Source organism: Pan paniscus, chromosome 13, assembly GCF_029289425.2.
Source record: "Pan paniscus chromosome 13, NHGRI_mPanPan1-v2.0_pri, whole genome shotgun sequence".
NCBI lineage: Eukaryota > Metazoa > Chordata > Mammalia > Primates > Hominidae > Pan > Pan paniscus.
The window spans coordinates 130,139,035-130,166,100 of record NC_073262.2 but is presented as its reverse complement, the minus strand read 5'-3'; the positions used below and the strand labels follow the sequence as shown (position 1 = coordinate 130,166,100).

At 36.5% G+C, this 27,066-nt stretch overlaps 1 protein-coding gene across 6 annotated transcripts in view; it reads right to left on the bottom strand.

The window, feature by feature from the left end:
- AGFG1 (ArfGAP with FG repeats 1) overlaps positions 1 to 27,066 on the bottom strand; it is an 88,812-nt gene that overhangs the window by 8,579 nt on the left and 53,167 nt on the right. For 2 of the 6 annotated variants that reach the window (XM_034955303.3, XM_034955304.3), the window contains exons 6-12: positions 21,386 to 21,505; positions 18,838 to 19,047; positions 17,577 to 17,757; positions 15,907 to 15,986; positions 15,622 to 15,714; positions 2,541 to 2,588; positions 531 to 689 (exon numbers count right to left, since the gene is read on the bottom strand). In XM_034955303.3, the coding sequence (XP_034811194.1) occupies positions 531 to 689; positions 2,541 to 2,588; positions 15,622 to 15,714; positions 15,907 to 15,986; positions 17,577 to 17,757; positions 18,838 to 19,047; positions 21,386 to 21,505 (891 nt within the window). The remainder of the gene's footprint in view (positions 1 to 530; positions 690 to 2,540; positions 2,589 to 15,621; positions 15,715 to 15,906; positions 15,987 to 17,576; positions 17,758 to 18,837; positions 19,048 to 21,385; positions 21,506 to 27,066) is intronic. The other 4 variants (XM_034955305.3, XM_034955306.4, XM_034955307.3 and 1 more) reach the window with 3 other exon arrangements.

Here is a 27,066-nt window from a genome sequence, read left to right as displayed (position 1 = left end):
AGAATCTTCAAATCTATGCACTTCAAACTGAAGCAAATGACAGAAATACGTAAAAATGTCGAGTTAATCTTCTTGTCTCTTCCTAAAATCAAATAACAAACTCTAACTACAGTATAGTTACCAAATTAGAAAAGTAGTCTATTTCACACACAAAAAGGTACACATTTCTGTCCTGAAAGGAAAAAAAAATCCCAACATTCTAGGTGTATAAATTCTCCTTTTAAAATCAAGAGGCATATTAGAACATGTAAGATGAAATAATCAGAAAAAGGCAATAGAAATTCTGAGAATGACGGGATGCTCTTTACATAGTCACTGATTTCCCATAAATTGTTACCTGCTCACAAAAACTTGTAAAATCACTTAGCTTTCTGAGGTCCAAATCACCAAAGGCTTTTATTTTTGTGTAAACACTCAGTAGATAATACTATAGTATTCTTTAGAAAAGTCTTCCTGCCCAAGCACACAACATTATGATATAAAAAGGATACATAAAATGAACTTACAGCTTGCCAAATGTTAGATCTTACCATTGGGCTGTTGAGAAAAAGCTGTCTGTTGAGGGAAAGCTGCTTGGGCTGGAAAGGCAGGCTGCTGAAAGCTGCCACTAAAGCTGGTGGGAAGACTGTAGGGAGCAGGAGTGCCGAATCCCGTGGGCATGCTCATGGATGCAGTGCCAAAGGTTGCCGCTGACAGAAGAGAAGGGCTGATCAGTTACATACAACAGGATATGTTTAGTTTCTCACAACATTGTAAAAAAGACATCATTTACCTTGAAAAATACTAAGATGTACATTAAAGGCAGGGTTAATTCCAAAATTCCAACAAAGTTAACCATGAGTTTTAGTGCTACACAGTTTAACATAACTTGTAGAAATTTTATTCTTCTAAAACACAATGACCAGAATGAAACTAACTACTAAAGCTGTTGTTTGAAATCCCAAGACAATTTCTCAAATTATAAATTCAAGTCTAAACAGTAGTCTTGTGTTTTAAAGATCATGCAATTAATATGTATACTAGTATACATTTTTGTTTTTAGTTTTGTTTTGTTATATGCAGTAAAATAACAGCCAAAATTTTATCTCCTGAAGTATCTGTCATAACATCATATGTGTTCCTGTAAAAAAAAATTTTAAACCGCTGAAGAATAGTTCGCTAAAAAGAACAGGACTTATAGGACAAACAGTTAGTTACAGGCAGACCACTCAGAACCTATGCAGCTTTGTAACTACAGCCAGAGAAGAGGGATTCTCTTAACAACACTAACACAATTAAAAGGATATTTTCCTATTAAATCAATTCCATACACCCACACACACACAACTCCCACCCTCTTATGGAAGGTAAATGAAGACAGCTTTGCAAGACTGAAGGAAGGTTAGGGCAACTGAGCTATCGAAATTAGTGTGAAATCCATAAAGATTAGAAGTGAAATAAGCATTCCTAGGAAGAATGCAGAATAAATGGCCAAAGTGTTCAATGCTACTGTATTCTTCCTTGGCTTGCCATGCCTAGCTGGTATTACTTGGTGGACAGAGTATTACCACATCGGGAGAAATGTGTGTGAACAACTGCTACATATGTGGAATGCTGCCATCATTTCCCTCTTTACTATCCACTTACAGTATGTTATTTATTACTAGTGAATATTAAAAACAAAACCTCCAACTATGTGTTTTAGGAAGGGTCTCAGTAAAATAAGAGCCAATAATGTTGCTTTGAATATAGACTATTAGTAATTACATAATGAAATATTCTTAGCATGATGCAATCAAAATACCATGAAAATTCACTAAATTTCCTGATTTTAACAAATTTACCAATTTGTTCATTGATTTAAGGCACAGAAATTAAATACTAAAAAATATTACACGGAATGTCTTTTATTTTTAAAAAGCTGAAAAACAAGTTATAGATGTTGCCCAAAGTAATCCCTGTAGTCGTATGTTTGTAACAATGCAATTCTGCTCAATGAACCTAATTAGAATATTAAAAAATTACTTTTTTATTACTAATGCAAAAAAAAGGAAAAACAGGCCATTGGGAAGCAGGTGAATTAAAGAATAATGAGCACACTGCAAGGGTAACAGGAGGGCTTCATAACAGACAACAATGCACCGACGTAACTTTGACAAATCACTTTAAGAGAGCACTTAAAAGCAAAACTTGAATACAGTTAAGCAAAACCAAACTCCATGGAATAATGCAGTAAAATGGTTTGGTATATCAAAAAGGCGTCACTCAAAGTACCATGAATTCAAACTCAAGAAAAAGAATCAAAACGGCTATTAACATTCTAATATGACCATGTAGGTAAGCAGTAATGCTTTTCAGCATTTACACATAAATCACTAAAAACATTTCCATGTAATTTTAAATACAATGTAATCCCAATGCCACACATCCATGCCCACTCCATTTTAAAACATGGAAAAAAACTTAATTCCACATGCAGGGATCCAGAACACTAGCAGAAGCTTCCACAAGCAGGTAGACAAATTGCCACACAAATCTAGATATTAATTGTGGCCACCTACCAAAATGAGCGTGAGGAAACACTTGAGAATGCATTGCTCCAGAAAGGCCTTATGGAAAGCCATAAAGAGACCAACGTCAATTAATTTATAGATAACTACTGTTAAAATAAAAGTATACTAGTTTCATTAAAAAGTTATAAAATTCGAGTGTACTGTTGCTAAGGGGGTAGCATAATACATAACAAAAACACATTCACAAAATAAGACTTTTAATTTCAACCATATTCATGACCTGTAATATTTATACTGTTTAAAATAAAGGGGAGATTAGAATAATAAATAACAAATTAAGAAACAGTGATGAAGTCAATTTTTTAAACAAATAGGCATCAACTTTTTTACAGTCATTAAAAAATGCTTTGTAGGCATAAGCTACATCTAAATACGCTATTCATAGGATCATATGAGATTATCCAGCATCTACATTTAGGATCAAAACCAAGTCTTGGGAGAGAGTGCATGAACAATGCTAGATTGTTTTATTTACAAATCAGCACATTAACTAGAAATACACAAATAACTCGAACTAATTAAGTATTACAAGGGAAAAAATTATTAAATATTCTAGTTCAAGAGAAAGGTAAGCGGTATTTACAGGTTAAAATACAATGGCTGAAAAGAAGAGAGAAAAAAGAAAAAGGCATCTTGTACAGATCTTACTCACCTGGCATGTTTGAGGACAGACAGGTTACATATAAAATGAATAGAAAGTAAACTTAAATTGTTAAATACTAGTACCTTTTGTTTGTTCATTTTAACAATCTGAAGATTGTGTCTAAAATATATTTCCATGGATTTAAAATTAGAATACTTTTTAAATTGGCATAAGAATGATTAAAAAATTGAATGGTTCTGAGTTGTGGTTCTGTCATTTTCTGGCTGCATGATGTTACTTTATTTTATAAGCTTCAGTTTCCTCATTTGCAAATGAGGTGGAGGGATAGAGATAATAGTATCTATACTTCACAAAGCTGCTGTGAAGAATAAATGTAACAACAAATTAGAGTGCTTTGCAATAAATACTCAATGAATGTAATTTTCTTGCTAACTTAAAAAAGTGTCACTGTGTTCCAAATACAAAAAAAAAGGTTAACTGAGGGAGAAGGGCCTGTGAAAAATTAATGTGGCCCTTATATTTATCTACTTTCTTTTTTTTCTTTTTGAGACGGAGTCTCGCTCTGTCACCCAGGATGGAGTGCAGTGGTGTGATCTCGGCTCACTGCAAGCTCCACCTCCTGGGTTCACGCCATTCTCCTGCCTCAGCCTCCCAAGTAGCTGGGACTACAGGTGCCCGCCACCATGCCCAGCTAATTTTTTGTATTTTTAGTAGAGACGGGGTTTCATCGTGTTAGCCAGGACGGTCTCGATCTCCTGACCTCGTGATCTGCCTGCCTCGGCCTCCCAAAGTGCTGGGATTACAGGCGTGAGCCACTGCACCCAGCCTTATCTACTTTCTTAAAGCACTTTACAGGCTCAGAGCAGTCCTGCATTAATGACATTGATTAAACTGTGTTTATTCCAGCATTTCTCATATGTATTTAGACATAGAACACTTTTCCACAGAATTTTGCTAACAACATTACAGGAGACATGTTTCACAAAACGCACTGGCAAAAACTGACTTTTAGCCAACAGTGACTGTTAACCAATATTAATCACTATACCTCAGTCTGCAACAAAGATGCCCCCCAAGCTCTGGTCCTGAACTGCTCTAAACTTTTTTTAGACTTTTTACAGCTTTCTGAAATATAGTTCACTTACTACACACAATTCATTCACTTATAGAATTCAATGATTCTTTAAATATATTCACAGGGATGTACAACCACCATCAGAATCTAATTTTAGAATATTTTCATCCCCCTCAAAAGAAATGTGATACTTATCAGCTGTCACTTCCCATGCTGCCCCACCACTACTAAAACCCTACCCCCTGGCAATCATTGATCTACTTTTTCTTTCCAATTCTGGACATTTCATACAAATGGCCACCACAAATATGTGGCCTTTTGTGACGAGTTTCTTCTGCTCAGCAGAATGTTTTCAAGGTTCATCCATGTTGTAGCATGTATCAATGCTTCATCACTTTTTATTATCAAGTAATTTGTCATTGTATGACTATTCGACATTTGGTTTCATCAGTTGACGGGCACTTGGGTTGTTTCTACTTCTTAGCGATGATAAATACTGATGGTATGAACATTTGTGTACAAATTTTTGTGCAGATCTATGTTTTCATTCCTCTTTGGTATATTCCTAATAGTGGCACTCTGTTAGGTTATATGGTAACTCCATGATGACCATTTTGAGGAACTGCCAAAATGTTTTCCAAGGGGTTGTACCATTTTATATTCCCACAAGCAATATACGAGGTTTCTATTTTCTCTACCTCCTTACATTGTTCATCACTGTCTTTTCTTTTATTGGCCATCTGTATACCTTCTTAGAGAAATGTCTATTCAAATATTTTGCTCACTTTTTAATTGGGGTGTCTTTTTATTATTTAGTCGTTACGAGTTCTTTGCACATTCTGAATACAAGTCCCTTATCAGGTGTAGGATTTGCAAATATTTTCTCCAGACTGCTATTAAGCTTAATTTTTCTGTTGTGTTAATTTTTACAACTTTCCTGTCTTTCTTGTTTTGATTACCACGTTGGCAATTTCCATTTCTGGCTCCTTTTTAAAATACCAATTGTAGATTATTAAATATTAGAGATGTCCAAATATTAAGAGTAAATTGAGAGGGAAAGAGCACAAGGAGAGCAAATCAGCAGCAATTCTATAAACAAAATATATCCTTCACAGCCCAAGGTAACTTTCTACTTAGGGTTTTTTCTTTGCTTTTGCTCAGCTACCTCCAACCCTTTTTTGTATTAATCCTCACTTCCTGAGTATGCTAGGCAAGTGAAGTGAGCCTACTAAGTATTTAGATATAAGGAATAGTGCATAATGTTAATTTGTGTATGTTTCATCAATGTGAAACTGAAGTATAAATATGGAGGCAACTGTACTGGAACAAAAACAGTGTTGGTTCAGAAGCATTCTGGGTATTAATATCAGATCAGCCATTACTGAATTTTGAACCTTTAAGGCAAATTCATTAATCTTAGCAAATTGGTTTCCACCTAGGTAATAAAACAAAGATCTGAGGGCCAGATGCCATCCAATAAGCTCTGCATTTTGGTAAGTACCTTTCCTTAGGGAAAAAAAATCTTTGAAACCATTCATTCATTAAAATAAATGGTAGGAAATAATGACTATCCATTCAGTGACAAAGGAGAGACCTAAGAGTTATAAAAATTTCCTACTATTTAAAAATTATTTTAACCTCTATTAATTAGATTTAAGGGCTCTGAGGGGGGGAAAAACACTAAATATCATAGAATCTGAAAATTAGGCCACAATAGGCTAATCTCCTAATGAGAGTTACTATGTAATATTACAGTTTTTTAAAAAGCTACAGCCCCAGAAGGGAGTTCCAAGATGGCAGAATAGGAACAGCTCCAGTCTACAGCTCCCAGCGTGAGCGACACAGAAGAAGGGTGATTTCTGCATTTCCAACTGAGGTACTGGGTTCATCTCATTGGGACTGGTTGGACAGTGGGTGTAGCCCACGGAGTGTGAGCCGAAGCAAGGCGGGGCATCACCTCACCCGGGAAGTGCAAGGGGTCAGGGAATTCCCTTTCCTAGCCAACAGAAGCTGTGACAGACGGTACCTGGAAAATCGGGACACTCCCGCCCTAATACTGCACTTTGCCAAAGGTCTTAGCAAACGGCACACCAGAAGATTATATCCCGCGCCTGGCTCAGCAGGTCCCACACCCATGGAGCCTTGCTCACTGCTAGCACAGCAGTCTTGATTGAACTGCGAGGCGGCAGCAAGGCTGGGGGAGGGGCGCCTGCCATTACTGAGGCTTGACCTGGTAAACAAAGCGGCCAGGAAGCTTGAACTAGGTGGAGCCCATTGCAGCTCAACAAGGCCTGCCTGCCTCTATAGACTCCACCACTGGGGGCAGGGCATAGCTGAAAAAAGGCAGCAGAAACTTCTGGAGACTTAAACGTCTCTGTCTGACAGCTTTGTAGAGAGCAATGGTTCTCCCAGCATGGAGTCTGAGATCTGAGAATGGCCAGACTGCCTCCTCAAGTGGGTCCCTGACCCCCACAGTAGCCTAACTGGGAGACACCTCCCAGTAGGGGCCGACTGACACCTCATACAGCCAGGTGCCCCTCTGAGACGAAGCTTCCAGAGGAAGGATCAGGCAGCAACATTTGCTGTTTTGCAATATTTGCTGTTCTGCAGCCTCCGCTGGTGATACCCAGGCAAACAGGGTCTGGAGTGGACCACCAGCAAACTCCAACAGACCTGCAGCTGAGGGTTCTGACTGTTTGAAGGAAAAGTAACAAAAAGAAAGGAGTAGCATCAACATCAAAAAAAAGGACACCCACACCAAAACCCCATCTGTAGGTCACCATCATCAAAGACCAAAGGTAGATAAAACCACAAAGATGGGGAGAAACCAGAGCAGAAAGGCTGAAAATTCTAAAAACCAGAGTGCCTCTTCTCCTCCAAAGGACTGCAGCTCCTCGCCAGCAATGGAACAAAGCTGGACAGAGAATGACTTTAGACGAACTGACAGAAGTAGGCTTGAGAAGATCGGTAATAACAAACTTCTCAGAGCTAAAGGAGGATGTTCGAACCCATCGCAAGGAAGCTAAAAACCTTGAAGAAAGATTAGACGAATGGCAAACCAAAATAAACAGCGTAGGGAAGATCTTAAATGACCTGATGGAGCTGAAAACCATGGCACGAGAACTATGTGACGCATACACAAGCTTCAGTAGCTGATTCAATCAAGTGGAAGAAAGGGTACCAGTGACTGAACATCAAATGAATGAAATAAAGTGAGAAGAGACGTTTAGAGAAAAAAGAGTAAAAAGAAACAAACAAAGCCTCCAAGAACTACGGGACTATGTGAAAAGACCAAATCTACGTCTGATTGGTATACCTGAAAGTGACGGGGAGAATGGAACCAAGTTGGAAAACACTCTGCAGGATATTATCCAGGAGAACTTCCCCAATCTAGCAAGGCAAGTCAACCTTCAAATTCAGGAAATACAGAGAACACCACAAAGATACTCTCTGAGAACAGCAACGCCAAGATACATAACTGTCAGATTCACCAAGCTTGAAATGAAGGAAAAAATGTTAAGGGCAGCCAGAGAGAAAGGTCGGGCTACCCACAAAAGGAAGCCCATTAGACTAACAGGGGATCTCTCAGCAGAAACTCTACAAGCCAGAAAAGAGTGGGGGCCAATATTCAACATTCTTTAAAAAAAGAATTTTCAACCCAGAATTTCATATCCAGCCAAACTAAGCTTCATAAGTGAAGGAGAAATAAAATCCTTTACAGACAAGCAAATGCTGAGAGATTCTGTCACCACCAGGCCTGCCTTACAAGAGCTCCTGAAGGAAGTACTAAACATAGAAAGAACAACCGGTACCAGTCACTGCAAAAACATGCCAAACTGTAAAGACCATCGATGCTAGGAAGAAACTGCATCAACTAATGAGCAAAATAACCAGCTAACATCATAATGACAGGATCAAATTCACACATAACAATATTAACCTTAAATGTAAATGGGCTAAATGCCCCAATTAAAAGACACAGACTGACTTTGGGAGGCCAAGACAGGCAGATGACGAGGTCAGGAGATCGACACCATCCTGGCTAACAAGGTGAAACCCCGTCTCTACTAAAAATACAAAGAATTAGCCAGGTGTGGTGGTGGGTGCCCGTAGTCCAAGCTACTGGGAAGGCTGAGGCAGGAGAATGGCGTGAACCCAGGAGGCGGAGCCTGCAGTGAGCCCAGATCACGCCACTGCACTCCAGGCTGGGTGACAAAGCGAGACTCCGTCTCAAAAAAAAAAAAAAAAAAAAAAAGACACAGAATGGCAAACTGGATAAAGAGTCAAGACCTATCAGCGTGCTGTATTCAGGAAACCCATCTCACGTGCAGAGACATACATAGGCTCAAAATAAAGGGATGGAGGAAGATCTACCAAGCAAATAGAAAACAAAAAAAAGCAGAGGTTGCAATCCTAGTCTCTGATAAAACAGACTTGAAACCAACAAAGATCAAAAGAGACAAAGAAGACCATTACATAATGGTAAAGGGATCAATTCAACAAGAAGAGCTAACTATCCTAAATATATATGCACCCAATACAGGAGAACCCAGATTTAAAAAGCAAGTCCTTAGAGACCTACAAAGAGACTTAGACTCCCACACAATAATAATGGGAGACTTTAACACCCCACTGTCAACATTAGACAGATCAATGAGACAGAAATTTAACAAGGATATCCAGGACTTGGACTCTGCTCTGCACCAAGCAGACCTAATAGACATCTACAGAACTCTTCATCCCAAATCAACAGAATATACATTCCTCTTAGCACCACATCGCACTTATTCCAAAATTGACCACATAATTGGAAGTAAAGCACTCTTCAGCAAATGCAAAATAACAGAAATCATAACAAACTGTCTCTCAGACCACAGTGCAATCAAATTAGAACTCAGGATTAAGAAACTCAATCAAAACCACAAAACTACACGGAAACTGAACAACCTGCTCCTGAATGACTACTGGGTGAATAATGAAATGAAGGCAGAAATAAAGATGTTATTTGAGACCAATGAGAACAAAGACACAACATACCAGAATCTCTGGGACAGATTTAAAGCAGTGTGTAGAGGAAAATTTATAGCACTAAATGCCCACGAGAAAGCAGGAAAGATATAAAATTAACACCCTAACATCACAATTAAAAGAACGAGAGAAGCAAGAGCAAACATATTCAAAAGGCAGCAGAAGATAAGAAATAACTAAGATCACAGCAGAATTGAAGGAGAGAGACACAAAAAACCCTCAAAAAAATCAATGAATCCAGGAGCTGGTTTTTTGAAAAGATCAACAAAATTGATAGACCGCTAGCAAGACTAATAAAGAAGAAAAGAGAGAAGAATCAAATAGATGCAATAAAAAATGATAAAGGGGGTATCACCACTGATCCCACAGAAATACAAACTACCATCAGAGAATACTATAAACACCTCTATGCAAATAAACTAGAAAATCTAGAAGAAATGGATAAATTCCTGGACACATACACCCTCTCAAGACTAAACCAGGAAGAAGTTGAATCCCTGAATAGACCAATAACAGGCTCTGAAATTGAGGCAATAGTAGTCTACCAACCAAAAAAAGTCCAGGACCAGACAGATTGACAGCCAAATTCTACCAGAGGTACAAAGAGGAGCTGGTTCCATTCCTTCTGAAACTTCCAATCAATAGAAAAAGAGGAAATCCTCCCTAACTCATTTTATGAGGCCAGCATCATCCTGATACCAAAGCCTGGCAAAGGCACAACAAAAAAAGAGAATTTTAGACCAATATCCCTGATGAACATCGATGTAAAAATCCTCAATAAAATACTGGCACACCAAATCCAGCAGCACATCAAAAAGCTTATCCACCATGATCAAGCTGGCTTCACCCCTGGGATGCAAGGCTGGTTCAACATATGCAAATCAATAAACATAATCCATCATATACACAGAACCAAAGGCTAAAACCACGAGTATCTCAATAGATGCAGAAAAGGCCTTTGACAAAACTCAACAGCCCTTCATGCTAAAAACTCCCAATAAACTAGGTATTGATGGAACATATCTCAAAATAATAAGAGCTATTTATGACGAACCCACAGCCAATATCATACTGAATGGGCAAAAACTGGAAGCATTCCCTTTGAAAACTGGCACATGACAGGTATGCCCTCTCTCACCACTCCTATTCAACATAGTGTTGGAACTTCTGGCCAGGGCAATCAGGCAAGAGAAAGAAATAACGGGTATTCAATTAGGAAAAGAGGAAGTCAAATTGTCCCTGTTTGCAGATGACATGATTGTATATTTCGAAAACCCCCTCATCTCAGCCCAAAGTCTCAGGATACAAAATCAGTGTGCAAAAATCACAAGTATTCCTATATACCAATAACAGACAGAGAGCCAAATCATGAGTGAACTCCCATTCACAACTGCTACAAAGAGAATAAAATACTTAGGAATCTAACTTACAAGGGATGTGAAGGACCTCTTCAAGGAGAACTACAAACCACTGCTCAATGAAATAAAAGAGGACACAAACAAATGGAAGAACATTCCATGTTCATGGATAGGAAGAATCAATGTCGTGAAAATGGCCATACTGCCCAAGGTAATTTATAGATTCAATGCCATCCCCATCAAGCTACCAATGACTTTCTTCACAGAATTGGAAAAAACTACTTTAAAGTTCATATGGAACCAAAAAAGAGCCTGCATTGCCAAGACAATCCTAAGCAAAAAGAACAAAGTTGGAGACATCACGCTACCTGACTTTAAAACTATACTACAAGGCTACAGTAACCAAAACAGCATGGTACTGGTACCAAAACAAATATATAGACCAATGGAACAGAACAGAGTCCTCAGAAATAATACCACACATCTACAACCATCTGATCTTTGACAAACCTGACAAAAACAAGAAATGGGAAAAGGATTCACTATTTAAGAAATGGTGCTGGGAAAACTGGCTAGCCACATGTAGAAAGCTGAAATTGGATCCCTTCCTTACACCTTGTACAAAAATTAATTCAAGATGGATTAAAGACTTAAATGTTAGACCTAAAACCATAAAAACCCTAGAAGAAAACCTAGGCAATACCATTCAGGACATATGAATGGGCAAGGACTTCGTGACTAAAACACCAAAAGCAATGGCAACAAAAGCCAAAATAGACAAATGAGATCTAATTAAACCAAAGAGCTTCTGCACAGCAAAAGAAACTACCATCAGAGTGAACAGGCAACCTACAGAATGGGAGAAAATTTCTGCAATCTACCCATCTGACAAAGAGCTAATATCCAGAATCTACAAAGAACTTAAATTTACAAGAAAAAAAATCAAACAACCCTATCAAAAAGTGGGCGAAGGATATGAACAGACACTTCTCAAAAGACAACATTTATGCAGCCAACAGACACATGAAGAAATGCTCTTCATCACTGGCCATCAGAGAAATGCAAACCAAAACTACAATGAGATACTACCTCACACAAGTTAGAATGGTGATCATTAAAAAGTCAGGAAACAACAGATGCTGGAGAGGATGTGGAGAAACAGGAACACTTTTACACTGCTGGTGGGAGTGTAAACTAGTTCAACCATTGTGGAAGACAGTGTGGCGATTCCCCAGGGATCTAGAACTAGAAATACCATTTGACCCAACCATCCCATTACTGGGTATATACCCAAAGGATTATAAATCATGCTGCTATAAAGACACATGCACACGTATGTTTACTGCGGCACTATTCACGATAGCAAAGACGTGGAACCAACCCAAATGTCCATCAATGACAGACTGGATTAAGAAAATGTGGCACATGTACACCATGGAATACTATGCAGCCATAAAAAAGGATGAGTTCATGTCCTTTGTAGGCACACGGATGAAGCTGGAAACCTTCATTCTGAGCAAACTATCGCAAGGACAGAAAACCAAACACCACATGTTCTAACTCATAGGTGGAAACTGAACAATGAGAACACTTGGACACAAGGTGGGGAACATCACACACCAGGGCCTGTCTTGGGGTCGGGTAGAGTGGGGGAGGGATACCATTAGGAGACATACCTAATGTAAATGACGAGTTAATGGGTGCAGCACACCAACATGGTACATGTATACATATGTAACAAACCTGCATGTTATGCACATGTACTCTAGAACTTAAAGTAAAAAAAAAAAAAAAAAAACTAAAGCCCCAAAGTTTTATAAATCCAGAAAAAATGATTATTTAAACATCATTTTAAGAATGATCCAAGTGCAGTCGCTCACACCTGTAATCCCAGCACTTTGGGAGGCCGAGGCAGGCAGATCATTTGAGGCCAGGAGTTCAAGACCAGTCTGGTCAACATGGCAAAACCCCATCTCTACTAAAAATACAAAAATTAGCCGGGTATGGTGGCACGCACCTGTAATCCCAGCTACTCAGGAGGCTGAGTCATGAGAATCGCTTGAACCCGGGAGGTAGAGGCTGCAGTGAGCAAAGATTAAGCCACTGCACTCCAGTCTGGGTGACAGAGTGAGAATCTGTCTAAAACAAACCAACAAACAAAAAGAGAAATATACTGATAAAACTTTCCGAATTTCACATAGAACTATTATGCAATAAGGGTACCTCCTTTTTTTTTTTTTTTGTGAGCTAGAGTCTCACTCTGTCAGCTAGGCTGAAGTGTGGTGGCGCAATCACAGTTCACTGTAATTTCGACCTCCTAGGCTCAGGTAATCCTCCCACCTCAGCCTCCTGAGTAGCTAGGAAGGACTCCAGGTGTCTGCCACCATTTATTTTTTGTAGAAACGGGGTTCGCCATGTTGCCCAGGCTGCTCTCAAAACTCCTGGGCTTCAAGCAACCCACCTACCTCGGCATCCCAAAGTGCTAGGATCAAAGGGTACCTCAAAATATAATTTCACAGTGTTAACATGTGTTCTTTGTTTTTTTTTTTTTTTTTTGAGACAGAGTCTTGCTCTGTCGCCCAGGCTGGAGTCCAGTGGCATGATCTCAGCTCACTGCAAACTCCATTTCCCTGGTTCAAGCGATTCTCCTGCCTTAGCCTCCCAAGTAGCTGGGACTACAGGCATGTACCACCACACCTGGCTAATTTTTGCATTTTTAGTAGAGACAGGGTCTTACCATGTTGGCCAGGCTGGTCTCAAACTCTTGGCCTCAGGTGATCCACCCGCCTTGGCCTCCCAAAGTGCTGGGATTACAGGCATGAGCCACTGTGCCTGGCCAGTGTTAATGTATTTGAAGCAACAAAAAATTCTTAAATAATATTAACTTTGATGGTATAAAACACTGGAAATTCTTAAGCGTAGTGCATCTGTCAAAGTATTGTTTATATTTCAGCTTCAATAGAAACATATGCAGTTAGTGCTTGTGATTTGGTCAATTCAATAATAATCTAATAAAGGTGACCAACGTGATAAATTCAAAATGACTTATAATGGAAAAAATGTATTACCTTGAAATAAACATTTGTGGACACTGTCGTTTTACCTTTCTAATAAATTTTTGTTACTTAATACTAGAATTATATCATCTGCACATACGTTGTACATTTTATATTATTTTATATCCTATGTAGAACTTCAACTTTTACAAAACTTGCATACTCTAAATAAAATAAGCAAAAAAAGGCCCTTCACTCTAATGACAGAACCAACTCAGAGGTACAATCATGAAAGGAAAATAATAAGTCTGATTTACTGAGCATATGCTGTAATGCAAAGACCATACAGGGTGAATGTGCATCATCTAATTTTACAACAAACCTGCCAGCAAGAGAATATTGTTCACATTCTATAGAGAGGGACAACATGAAGGCTCAGAGAAGTTAGGTCAACATGATTAGGCTCAGTCAAAACATAATTTGAGTTTCCATTCATCAGTTCTTAAGTGAAGTTATAATATCTATAAATATCTCAATAGCATCTTGTGAACAACTTTATCACAATAAATGTTTGAACATCCCCCTGTCATTCTTACCCCATTCATTAAAAGAACAAAATTCAAAAGGCTTTCTTATGGTCAACCTGCAAGTAACTATAAATCAGAATTCGAACACAAGTTTGGCTGGCTGTACTCAAAATATGTTCAATTAACTTTTCTGGGCCTGTTCCCTCAGCTGTCACACAATTAAAATATTTATTTGATGACAGCTGAGTGGATTAAATGAGGCAATGTACAAAAACCCATTGTATCATGAGACATTTTACAAACTCAGTCCACAAAATCAAAACAGTATGCTAAGAAACAGAAACACTGCATATATCACACACCTGATAAATTGTACAAATGGAAATTTAAAACAATCATTCATTAGGTACACTTGAATTAAAACAAACTTTTTTTAAAGTTAAATTTTGTGTGAAATTCCAATACTTATCAAACATCTATTATGCTACTTACCAACAGAGTATAAGTGAAGACATTTATGTGAAAAGAAAATAGTTACAGCTCAAACTCCTAATACTGTGATTCTTAATCTTGTCAATGACAAAGAGATTTACTAAAAACTAGTAATTCTTAATGGTTTGATTAAAATGTTACAAGTACCTAATCTCTCAAGAGTTCATATCAACATTTGCTATAACTGGAGTTTAGGCTTTAGTTCTAAATTATTGTGACATATACACAAAAACAAAGCATACAAACTCTAGATTTAATGGATAGCCAGCCATACCAAATGCACCTGCTGACATTCCAAGATACTGGCAAATATCTCTGGTGTTTAAGGTAATACGACAAAAATCAGAGGTATAACATGAGAAAGATGTGACTGGCTTACAGTATGAATCAAAAAATAAAATGGAGACAATAAAGAGAATTAAGGGAAAAAATTATCAAAAGAGAAAATATTCAGTATTATACCCACAACTGAATCAAGTTTCCACAACTTAAAAAATGTTAACACCTGAAAGAGATATTCACTAGAAAAAGACCTAATAATTAAGAATTCATGTAGTAAAGTCATCTGATGCAATCTCATAGGGAAAATAAAAACTTCTCATAAAATGGTTCCATTAAGACTGCATGAGTTACAACCAGTAATTCTGAAACCAGACCACCAAATACATCTAAATTGCTCTGTTCAAGTCCTATCTCTGTCATAAACGTTCTGTGGAGTCTCATCTCCATGTCTGGGCTTCCCTACCTGAAAAATGAAAGCTTTAACTGGAAAGGGCAGACACTAGATAATTTCTAAGGTCCCTCTCAACTGTTAAATTCCAGGATTTTATGAACTTTCAGCTAGAATTTGTCTTTATGGACAAACTCTTCTATCCATTGCCATTCACTTCACTAAGAAAGAGGCCCCATTTTCTGGTGTTCTTCACATGGTGTCTTTGTTGATAAATGTCTTCCCCAAAACTTACTGTTCCACTGTCTCTTTTTCTTACCTGTTGCTCCTCTGGCATTGGTCTGAAATGGGTTTGTAGAAGATGCCACAGAAGGACCAGCAGCAGCAACAAATGGATTTGTGGAAGGCGTAGCTTTAAAAAATTATAAAATACACTATAAAATCCTAATTTTGCATTTAAGATTTAAATTATTTCACTATATTTATCAAGACAGAAAACTCAAGGATTCTGATAACAAATCATTGCTTTGACTCCTAAGAAAATGCTACACAATATATATTTGGGTTCTTTGTAAAAACCAGTGTATATACCAGAAGCACATACCTCCAAATGGAGCAGGCACACTTGATGAAGCAGGCTGTGTCTGTGCAGAAGCACCCACTGGCACTGTTCCAAAAACATTGCTGAGAACAAATATTGAAAGAGTTCATTTTTTTTCTTAAAAAAAAAAGTAACGATTTACAGGGTAGCCATAAAATAATGAACATATCGTGTATCACAGCATCAGTATCAACACAAAGAAAATTAAGACATTTAAGTGTAAAGATGTAATAAACAATTGTTACTGCTTCATTAAGAATCATCATAAAAAAATAAAAAATACAAGTAAAACTGAATGTGTAGTGGGAAGGAATATGACTATTTTAACGACTGGTACAGTTTGGTGCCACTATCTTAATATTCATGTTAAAACACCAGCAAAAACCATTATTCTAAGCAAACTATATCACAAGGACAGAAAACCAAACACTGCATGTTTTCACTCATAGGTGTGAGTTGAACAACAAGAACAACACATGGACACAGGGTGGGAAACATCACACTTGGGGGCCTGTCGGGGGTTGGGGGCTGGGGGAGGGATAGCATTAGGAGAAATACCTAATGTAAATGATAAGTTGATGGGTGCAGCAAACCAACATGGCACATGTATACCTATGTAACAAACCTGCACGTTGTGCACATGTACCCTAGAACTTAAAGTATTAAAAAAAAATAAAAAGACACCAGCAAGTTTTACTTGCCATTGTTTTCGCACCATCAATGCAAATATCAATTAATGAAAAGGTAAACAATCTCTCAGAATTATTATAAAGAAAGTTTTAACCTCACAGACCCCATGAAAGGGTCTCAGGTACCCCAAACATTCCATGGACCACAGTTTGTGAACCCCTGATGTACTGTAATGTAATATCAATAAATCATGCATTATATATAACGTATGTTTCCAGACTTTATGTTTCCGGAAGTGTTACAATCCTAACATTTCTTTCTAGAAAAGATGTTAAAGGAAAATAAGCTACCAGGATAACTAAAGAAATTAGTAAATACAATCCACAGGATTGGAAAACAGAGATGAATAAAACATTGTTATAGGTAAATCTCTCGTATTTCTGAGACTATTTCCGCAACTCTAAAATAAAGACTAGAAAAGTTTTTTACAAGTGTAATGTCCTAAAATGTGTTAGACTTCCTACTGCCAAGAATTCTAACAGATATATATGAACATAACAGCAGATGTGCTTATTTGTAAATATGAGGATGATACTGAAGAGATACAGAATTGATTTTGGGCTTTGGTGCAAACACTTCTAAAAATCTGTATTTACAACTAAGCCTATAATATGGGACTTTCACTGTTTAATCATCATGACTAAAAACTATTTTTAAAGTATATTATTTGACTACTAAATGGATTCTCTGCTGAGTACAATCTGTAAGGAACTGTCCATTTTGAGATGTGTACATGCTCTCAAATACGGTTTAGTGTTCAAGGACAGAACATAACAAAACGTCTGATTCAATGAAAAGATAAAATTATGGCAATTATTCAAGGATTATATTTTAATTAGCATTTAAATTCAAATTCCTCAAATTTACAAAAATATCCAAGAATTTTAAAATTATACCTTGAAACAGTCATTTTTTAATTGATTATTCAAAGTTGGAAAAAAAAGATAAAACACAAAGCAGGAGGGCTAGCTAAGACAAGGTACCTGCTAGCATTACTTGTGGAAGTATACGCATTACTGGAGGTGGCTGCAGAACTGAAAACGCTGTCTAGTTCTGCCAGAGCTGCATACTTGTCTGAAGATGCACTTGACTGACTGGGAACTGAAACCACAGAACCAACAGGAGCTTTACCTGTGGTCCCAAAGCCACTTCCCTGATCACCACCTGGGAACGAACAAAATCAAGTTACACCAAAAATTTAAAGTTACACTTTCAACTTATCAACCACATTTGCCATGAAACACGGGTAAACTTAAAATGGATTTAGAGTTAAGCAGGATTCCAAATCATTAATCTAATAAATAACCTGGACCATACTGGACAGGATTAGTTGTTATACATACCACTGTGATAAAGACAGAATATGTCTCTTAACAAAAATTAACACTCTGTACCAAAAAAATTTGTCTGGATTATGCATAAGAAAGAAACTCTCAAGTGCTCTTACGTTAACATCTCCAAGACGGGTGGATCTTGTTCACATGAACATATAAATTCATATAATGCTAGACCTAATGTGAACAGTCTATCAATAGCATCATTTCCCCAGCATTCTCCACAAAAAAATTAGAGATGGTAATAACGGGAAACATTTACTGAGGACTTACTATGTGCTAGGCACTGTTCTATATGCCTTACATGCAATAATACTTAGAACACAACTCCATGAGTTTAATGCTTAGAATTATCCTCATTTTGGAGAGGAGGAAAACAGGCCCAGAGATCAGAATGGAGAATTCCATTTAGCAACACACACCTGCTATTCACCAGTGCCACATGTATTTGTAGAGGCTACTAGCCTTAAGATAAAACTGGATACAAGACTATACTGTAAAATTCATGAATTTTTTTTTAAAATATAAAAAACCCACCAAGATGTTAACGGAAAATTGTTCGAAGTAAATATATTACAGAAACCACCAAATAATCCTCCATTCAGCTCTGCCAATGGGGTTTCTTGGCTCTTTATAGCCAAAGAAAAGTAAAGCATGCCTTCTAGGACAAAATAAAATTTTTCTCAACTAGTAAGACTGAAAGTTTACAAATCAGTTCCTATGTCTTCAGTTTTGTAGTTGATATTTCAGGTCTAAAATGTGTCAAGTGAACATTTTACTCAAAATGACAGTGCAGACAAAATTTTTATACAACAACTGAGAAAAGTGTAACATGTTCAGATTTTAATACAACCAAATTAAGAGCACTGTTTAACACAAATTTGTATTTGTTTTGCTTAAAGCTTGATACCTTGCCCGGCACTGAAGATATTGTCTAAATTAGCAAGTGCTGCATATTTGTCTGCAGTCTGTAAACCAGCTTTGTTCGTTGAAACTTTACTAACAGCTGATGCTGTTTGATGACTCTGGGAAGTATTGAAGGTTCCAAAATCAGCACTGGAGGATTTGGGGAAGTTATCAAAATGAGCAAAATTAGCATTTACTGATGCAGCACTTCCACCTGTAACAGAATAAACAGAGCACTTGAAATTTCTAAGCTTTTCCTAGTACCCTCTCATAGACTGTATGATCATTTCTTCCTAAATTAAATGTCCTATAAGCAATCTTACAACATTAAAATCAATGACTGGCAATGGCTTTTGACTACAAGTGACGTTTTCTAATTTTGTAAAAGTAGATTTTTCAAAGGCCTTGGCAACAGGTAAAGTAACATGTTTCTGTGTATTACGTACCCTGGAATGAAGAATGTAATTCATGGAGGGGGTATCTCCACACTACCTGGTTTGAGATTCAGTTACTTTCTAGTCCAAATATACTACGGCCTTTCACTAGTTCTCCCTGAACAGACTGCAAACAAGATGCAAAGTATCTTACTAGGAGGATTTCAAACTTTTGTGGCTCCATGATGAAACAGTTTAAACAAATCCCAGGGGTAGTGATTAACAATGTGTAAAATGTGTTACGGTGATCCAAAATTCTTTAAAAGATGGTCGTTGACATTTATACTTACTTCACTTGAAGAGCTACTATTTAATGCCACATAATAGTTTAATGTGTATACAATATCAAGATGTCCACTGTAAAATCATGCCATACCATATAGTTCAAGGCATTAAAATTACAGTACATAATACATTATAGCAATATTTGACTTTATAAACCACAATTCACCTAATGGCCACTATTATATATATCCTGTTACATCTTTAAAATCTGTTCTCTATTATAGAGACCTCCTTAAAGTACTATCAAAAGACTAAAACCAGTATATTTCATTCTATGCTTTTGATCCTACATTTTTGGGATATTAGTTCTTTATTTCTAAACTTTAGTTTCAGAAATCAAAACAGTATATATACACAGTTATATATTAAAGTGATAGAAAAGACAACTACAGATAATTTTAAAACAGAATGCATGAACCTCTATTAAAAAAACATGAACACTTTCTATCAAGCAGGTTTTTATACATTCTAAAAAAAATATACACTGATCAAATTTCTTCCAAGAGTTAAATCATGGTGGTTTCAATTAAAGGTAAGTAATATATGTTTGTATGTAAAATATTGTGACCTGTTACAAGGAGCTGGCAAACAAAGTGCATACTAAACTTTCAAAATTTATATAAAGAATATTATTTCAAATTATTATTAAACCAAGTAACTCTTTGATTGTCTACTATTGTGTTCTCTAACTCTGAGTTTAATAAATAGAGTTGGAAGAGATTTTTATGAAGGATTATCACTAAAGAATTATTAACAATCTATAATTGGAAAAACCCTTGAAGTATAGCAAAAATATACAAATTAGTATAAGATGCCTACTTGACAACAGAACTTACTGTGGGTAGCCTGAAGAGGAAAAGCTGAAGTAAATTCACCAAAACTGCAGCTAGATGAAAGCATTCTAAATGCTGGACAGCCAGAAATTATGTAAATAATGAAAGTTAGAGAAAAAACAAAAAAGAAAATTGAAAGAAAAGGCTTTAAGACAATACACAGAGTTAAAAGTTGAAAGAAAAGTAATCAGCCAAAAATCTAAATAAGGGTTCCATGAGTTTACAAAAACAGCACAATTTATGGAAAGAGTATTCAATGTTTAAACACCAATTCCTGCACAGAAAACTATTTCCAAGTTTGACTGAAGTGATCATTAATCTACTCTTGTCTAATAAACATATAAAAATTTTTCTCAGGCTTGTTGCCCCGAAAATTACTTACATTTTTAGCTCTACAGAAGCAACCAGCTTCCTTTATTAAGAGGTATAATGTCAGCCTAAATCAATGGATTCTATGAACCTTAAAAAACTTATAGTACTGGCTGGGCACAGTGGCTCACACCTGTAATCCCAGCACTGTGGGAGGTCAAGGCAGGAGGATAACTTGAGACCAGGAGTTCAAGACCAGCCTGGGCAACATAGTGAGACCCAGCTGCTACCAAAAAAAAAAAAAATTTAGCTGGGAGTGGTGGCATGTGCCTGTATTCCGTCCTGAGGCAGGAGGATTGCCAAAAAAAAAAAGAGAGAGACAGAGAGAGAGAAATACTTATAGTAGTGTCATGCCTCTGTCCTGTGTGCATGGTAGATATAAGGAAGATTCATGTGCAGGAAAAGGAGGAGAATGGATGTTGTCAAACAGACAATATACCAAATAATGCAGAAAAACAAATGAACATAGAAAAAAATAAAGAGTTCAGGTTTCCCCAGAGCTTTTGAAGATAGAACCATTTTAAAGTCAGATAATTACAGAATTTAAGTTTAGACTAATTTTTCAAAACTACATTTAGAGAGTTTTGTTTTGTAAAGTAAACATTTAAGCACAATGCTGGAGAAGCTCTACCTGTAGTTTGGGGCTGAAAAGGAGAGTGACTTGCTGTGGGGAAACCTCCAAAATTACTCGAACCACTAGACTGTCCAAATGCATCAAAGTTTGCAAAATCTGCATTTGCAGAATTCTGAGCTGTAAATGGTAAGGAACAACATATGTTAATGAATATGAAAACTATAAATGAAAATACATGACACATGAGTTTAAGAATTATATGAAAAGTTTCTATGTATCAAAACTCACTTTATAGAGAATTCACTTAGCAATCAGATTTTAAACCCTACCAGCATTTAACCCAATTACAGGTAATTTACTAAGGAGTAACCAAGAATTTCCAAAAACACTTTGTGCAATGATAAATTTGGATACAATACTCTGTATATGACCTCAAGCACAGTACTATAAAAGTGACTCTATTAACAAAGGAAACTATTTCAGAGTACTGAGTTACAGGAAAGCAGACAAAGATGTAGAAAACATCCTGGAAAAATTCACTGATTAAAAATGGTAATCAACTATGTGAATCTGAATAATAATTGAAATACTTAAAATAATAATACAAAAATGGTTTAATTAATAGAGTTTTTTTTAAGTTTACAAATGTCTCACCATGGTCATATATAAAAATTTTAAAAAAGGACAAGATCACCAAATAAATTGAAGATATTCATATTCTATTAGAGGCCTGCAATTTTAAACTCATTAAAATTTAAGAAACAATGAATGCTAGCATAGAAATTATAGCATATAATTCAGAGCCCCAAACATTAATAGAATACCTATTAAATAGGCAAGACAGGACTTTGTAGTACTTGTATCCATTTTTACTTCTAGGTACTGATCTATTCACTATCTTCAACAATCGATTATAAGTGCTGCAGAATGAAACTTTGGAAAACACAACTTTGCAAATTCAACACTAATAAATTCAGTAATACAAAAATTACTATCTGGACACTCAGGCAATCTCTGTACAAAGAAATCCAAGCTAAGCAGAATGTAACACAATGGTAAAGCTGTTTCTTAAATAATCGTATTTCAAAAAGTACAAAGGAGTCAACTTAGTGTGGAACTTAAGACCCCAAATTAATGAGCCTGAGTCTTGCTAATAGTTGTCATTCCTCTTCAAAGAAAAACACATATTCATGAGACAGGAAGATAGATCATAGGATGCAAACTAGCAGCCCTCAGCAAATTCATCTGACAGATATGCTTTGTTTCATCTGTACAGTATTTAACATTATTTCCCATGAATTCCCAACATTTAAAAAGAGGGCACTTCACAATAAACAAAAAGACTTCTAGCTTCTCTTATTAAAAAAAAAAATCAATATACCTAGTATCCTAAACCCCTATTTCCATGTGGTAACAGATTAGAACATCCCCTTTAAAAAGGGCACCATAGTTCTTTAAACACAACATTATACTACTCATTTGTGTTACCTGAGTTGCAAGGCAGTTGGGTTTAGATCCTACAGTATAGAATGTGACAAAAATCAATTACAGTTTACAGGGCACAGGTTTTGGGATATGATGTTTATCATCAGGCAAAATAACCAAATTCAGTAGGTGAATTTTATTTCTAGCTTCATGCGTCTTTCTGTAGAAGATGACTTTTTCTGAACCCAATAATGACCCCACCCAGCAACACACATCCACAAATACTATACCTCAGCCTGAATGCTCACATGAAGACTAAAGGCTTCTGGCTTTTAAGTCACTAAATTATCTACAAAAGAAAAAGTTTCCCTACAAAACAATGCTAATGAACCAGACTGGCATATGTGAATAATTATCATTTGCCATTAATGGTTCCATCAGTCGTATCAAACTGTTCAGGATAAAATTTTCACCTAATATTTTTTTAAAATTAACAAGAATATCAGGATGAGAAGAAATTGGCAATCAATGACTTTCTGAACTATATATGGAAAACTAAGGATTCTGAATGCTTGGAAAGGCTCTGGAAAAAGACATTTCAGTTAAACCATGACCTAGTTTTTAACTAAAAACTACTCCAAGGCAAAACGTCAAAAGATGGTATCAACCATAGTAGAAGGAAAAATAAATGAGTAATTCAGTAGTTTCTTCTTGTAACAGGCATATACATTTTATTCTCCTGTAATGAAACCAAAAGTCAAATAAAGTAAAGAAAAAAAAGGTAATCTGAGCAGTCATTTGTAATTAAGAACTTCAGACTAAAAAACAACTCCTCTCAGGCAGCCTGACTCACAGCCTACATGTAGCTATTTCATTCTTTCTTCAGACAAGAAACAAAACAGTTAAGATTAACCACTTTCTATCAATCTGATCAAAATATAAGATTCTTTTCCTTTACTGCATATCCTACAATTAAATGATGGCTATTGTTTTCAAAGTGCATTTTAAGGGAGCTGTTGAAAGTATTAGTGCAACCATGGTACAAATTAGTCTGTAGAGTTGCAGTGACTTGTCTAACCATTTTCGGCTAATAGGCCTACAAAGAAAAGTCCAACATTACCTGTGAAGACTCACAAACTGCATTTAAAGAGAGAAAAACAAAGGGAACAAGAAATAAGTTGCAAATTTACAAAAGAATTTGGTGGTTATCAGTAATTTTGCATTACATTTCAATAATCCTAAAATGGAGATAAAACCAGAATATATTCATAAATTACACAAGTTTTACTCTATTTATTGGCTCTCCCACCAACTCTTTTTATCAGCATTCAAATGCAAGAGGTGAAAAAAGAGAGTTGGGGTTCTTATCTGGTCAGGGGGGAAATCGCTTCTTATCTGGAGGGTTACGGGGAAAGAGGTTCTCCATGTTTTCTGGGATTTTGCAGCTCAGGTAACACAGGAGAAGGGAAATCTACCACAACTCCAACAACTTAAGCAAAAGAAACCCAAAATTTCTTATCCTTCTCAGTACAACCTTTCCTGAAAAAAGAGATCCATGTCATCCTAGGACTCCTTTTTAAAGCAAATACACAAATGAGACATATAAAAATTACGCCAGTTTCCTTCTAAAGCATGTCCTTAGAAAATGTTTTTATTAATATTTAAAACAAAAGGTTCCCTTATTGCTTGCTAGAAAGAAATGTGGCTGAAGTTTTTCTACAATTTTTCAAACTATCCCAAACAGCATATTTTGGAGTGTGATTATGTATAATATACTTCATATTATCATTATCCAAAAAGCAGCCAGGTCATCAAATTGAAAGAAAACGAAAAACCATCACAATCTCACAGGTAAGTAAAATAAGGCAAAGTAAGTTCTAAAATACAAACAGGAAGTCCATTCTATCAGCACTGGATTCTGTTATGCTCATAAAATTGTAAAATACATCTTTTACAAAGATACAGTCTTGAATTTTTCTTGTCCATAATTTAACTTACATAATCTATGACAAATAAAAGAGTAAGCTTTAGCCAATACCTCATACACACGTGCCAAAATAATATAAAGCAAAGTTTTAAATTATCAAAATAAAGCTATAAAATGACTAAATTCCTAAATTAATGTTCTACATTTGGTTTGATACTTATTTAATCACTCAAAATGCAGACTGGTAAACTTTCCATGATATAAACATCACAGCTTACTGGCATCCAAAATAGATTCCATACGCATTTCCAACACAAATACTATGTATGCTTTTACACTGTTTAAGCATAAAGAAGCAACCGTAAAGACTCAAGAAATCACCAAGCTGTTAGGAAATGAATCTAAACCATTTGTGGAATCTTAACTAAGACTGAAAGATTAAAACAGCATAAAAACTTGCCATAAAGTATGATCCTTTTTCTTAAATGCATGTAAACATACAAACATATATACATAAGTGTATATGTGTATACATATGTACATATATATGAAGTGTGTATAAAAGAGAGAAGACAAACAATGTTTATTGTACCTTTTAGATGGTAAACCACTTAAATGCATCATCTCACTTGAACCTTGCCACTTATGAAAGACAATTTATAGAATAGAAAACTTAGAAATGTTAGGTAATTTGCCCAAAGTTACACAGATAATAAGCAAGAAAGCCAGCATCTGAACCCAGGTTGTCCCAACTCCAAAGCCCAGGTTCTTTTCACTACATTATGCCACTTCCCTATCAGACTATTGCTATTACAATGAAGGAGAGATACAAGTGACCAAATCTATACTTCAATAATCAATTTTTAAATATTACCTAACCTAAGTACCTCTGCAAGGTTTGCATGCTTGTTAACAAAATAAAACTCCATAAATCCCAATTTCTGGTGACATGCATTAAACATGTTTGTAACAAATATGTTAAATCTGAGAATAAGGAAGGGAGAAAAGGCCATTCAAAGACCACAAGAGTTCTATCAAAAAAGTATCTTTAGGGCCGGGCAGAGTGGCTCACACCTGTAATCCCAGTACTTTGGGAGGCCAAGGCAGGTGGAACACCTGAGGTCAGGAGTTCGAGACCAGCCTGGTCAACATGGTGAAACCCCATCTTTACTAAAAAACACAAAAAACAGCCGGGAGTGGTGGCGGGCGCCTGTGATCCCAGTTACTCAGGAGGCTGAGGCAGGAGAATTGGCTGAACCCGGGAGGCAGAGGTTGCAGTAAGCCAAGATTGTGCCACTGCACTCCAGTGTGAACAAGAGAGTGAGACTCCATCTCAAAAAAAAAAAAAAAAAAAAAAAAAAAAGAGGCTGAGCACAGTGGCTCATGCCTGTAATCCCAGCACTTTGGGAGGCCAAGGTGGGTAGATCACTTATGGTCAGGAGTTCGAGACCAGCCTGGCCAACATGGTGAAACCCCATCTCTATTAAAAATAAAAAATTAGTATTTTGTATTACTAAAATACAAAATTTTACATTTGTATATAATTTCGGGTGCTGTGGCACACGCTTGTAATCCCAGCTACCTGGGAGGCTGAGGTGAGAGAATAGCTTAAACCCGGGTGGCGGAGGTCGCAGTAAGATTGTACCACTGCACTCCAGCCTCGGCAAGAGAGCGAGACTCCACCTCAAATAAATGAATGAATGAATGAGTTGTATCTGTAGGAACCAACCTCAAAATGTTCCTACTCCTAAGGTGGGCTAATTTGAGTACTACTAAGGATAATAATGACAGCAAACTGAGATGTAGCAAATGTTTTAATCTATGAAGTCATAATGATACTAAAGAAAAAAGTCACCATTATAAAATGCTAGGAAATCAACTCATTATTCTGATATCTGATGGAAAAGAATCATGTATTCTGACTTTCCTAAACAAATCATGCCACCAGATAAAGATTTTTAAATAGTATTTCAGCTAATAAGTGAAGGAATAAATTCAGAACATCATTATTTTTATGCAATGGACTCGGGTACTGAGCACCAAGAGTTAACATTATAAAAACACAGTCCAAAATTACATGCCTCTTAAATCCCAAGTAGTAAGAATATCCCCAGCCACCCATCCTCCTAATAGGAAGAACCTGTAACTGATTAAGTCTCTGGATCCAACAACCTAATAACAAGAAATAGAACATAGGAACTTGTTACAGGGCACCATAGTGGTGCAATCAACTAATTCAGACTACTGAAAACTGTATAGGACAAATAAGCAAATTTCTTCACTAATTACAGAGGAGGAAAAAGAAGGAATACAGGAAAAATCTTATGAACTAAGAGACCTAAGAGACATGTCTCACAATTGCAGTCTGTGGACCTTGTTGGAAATC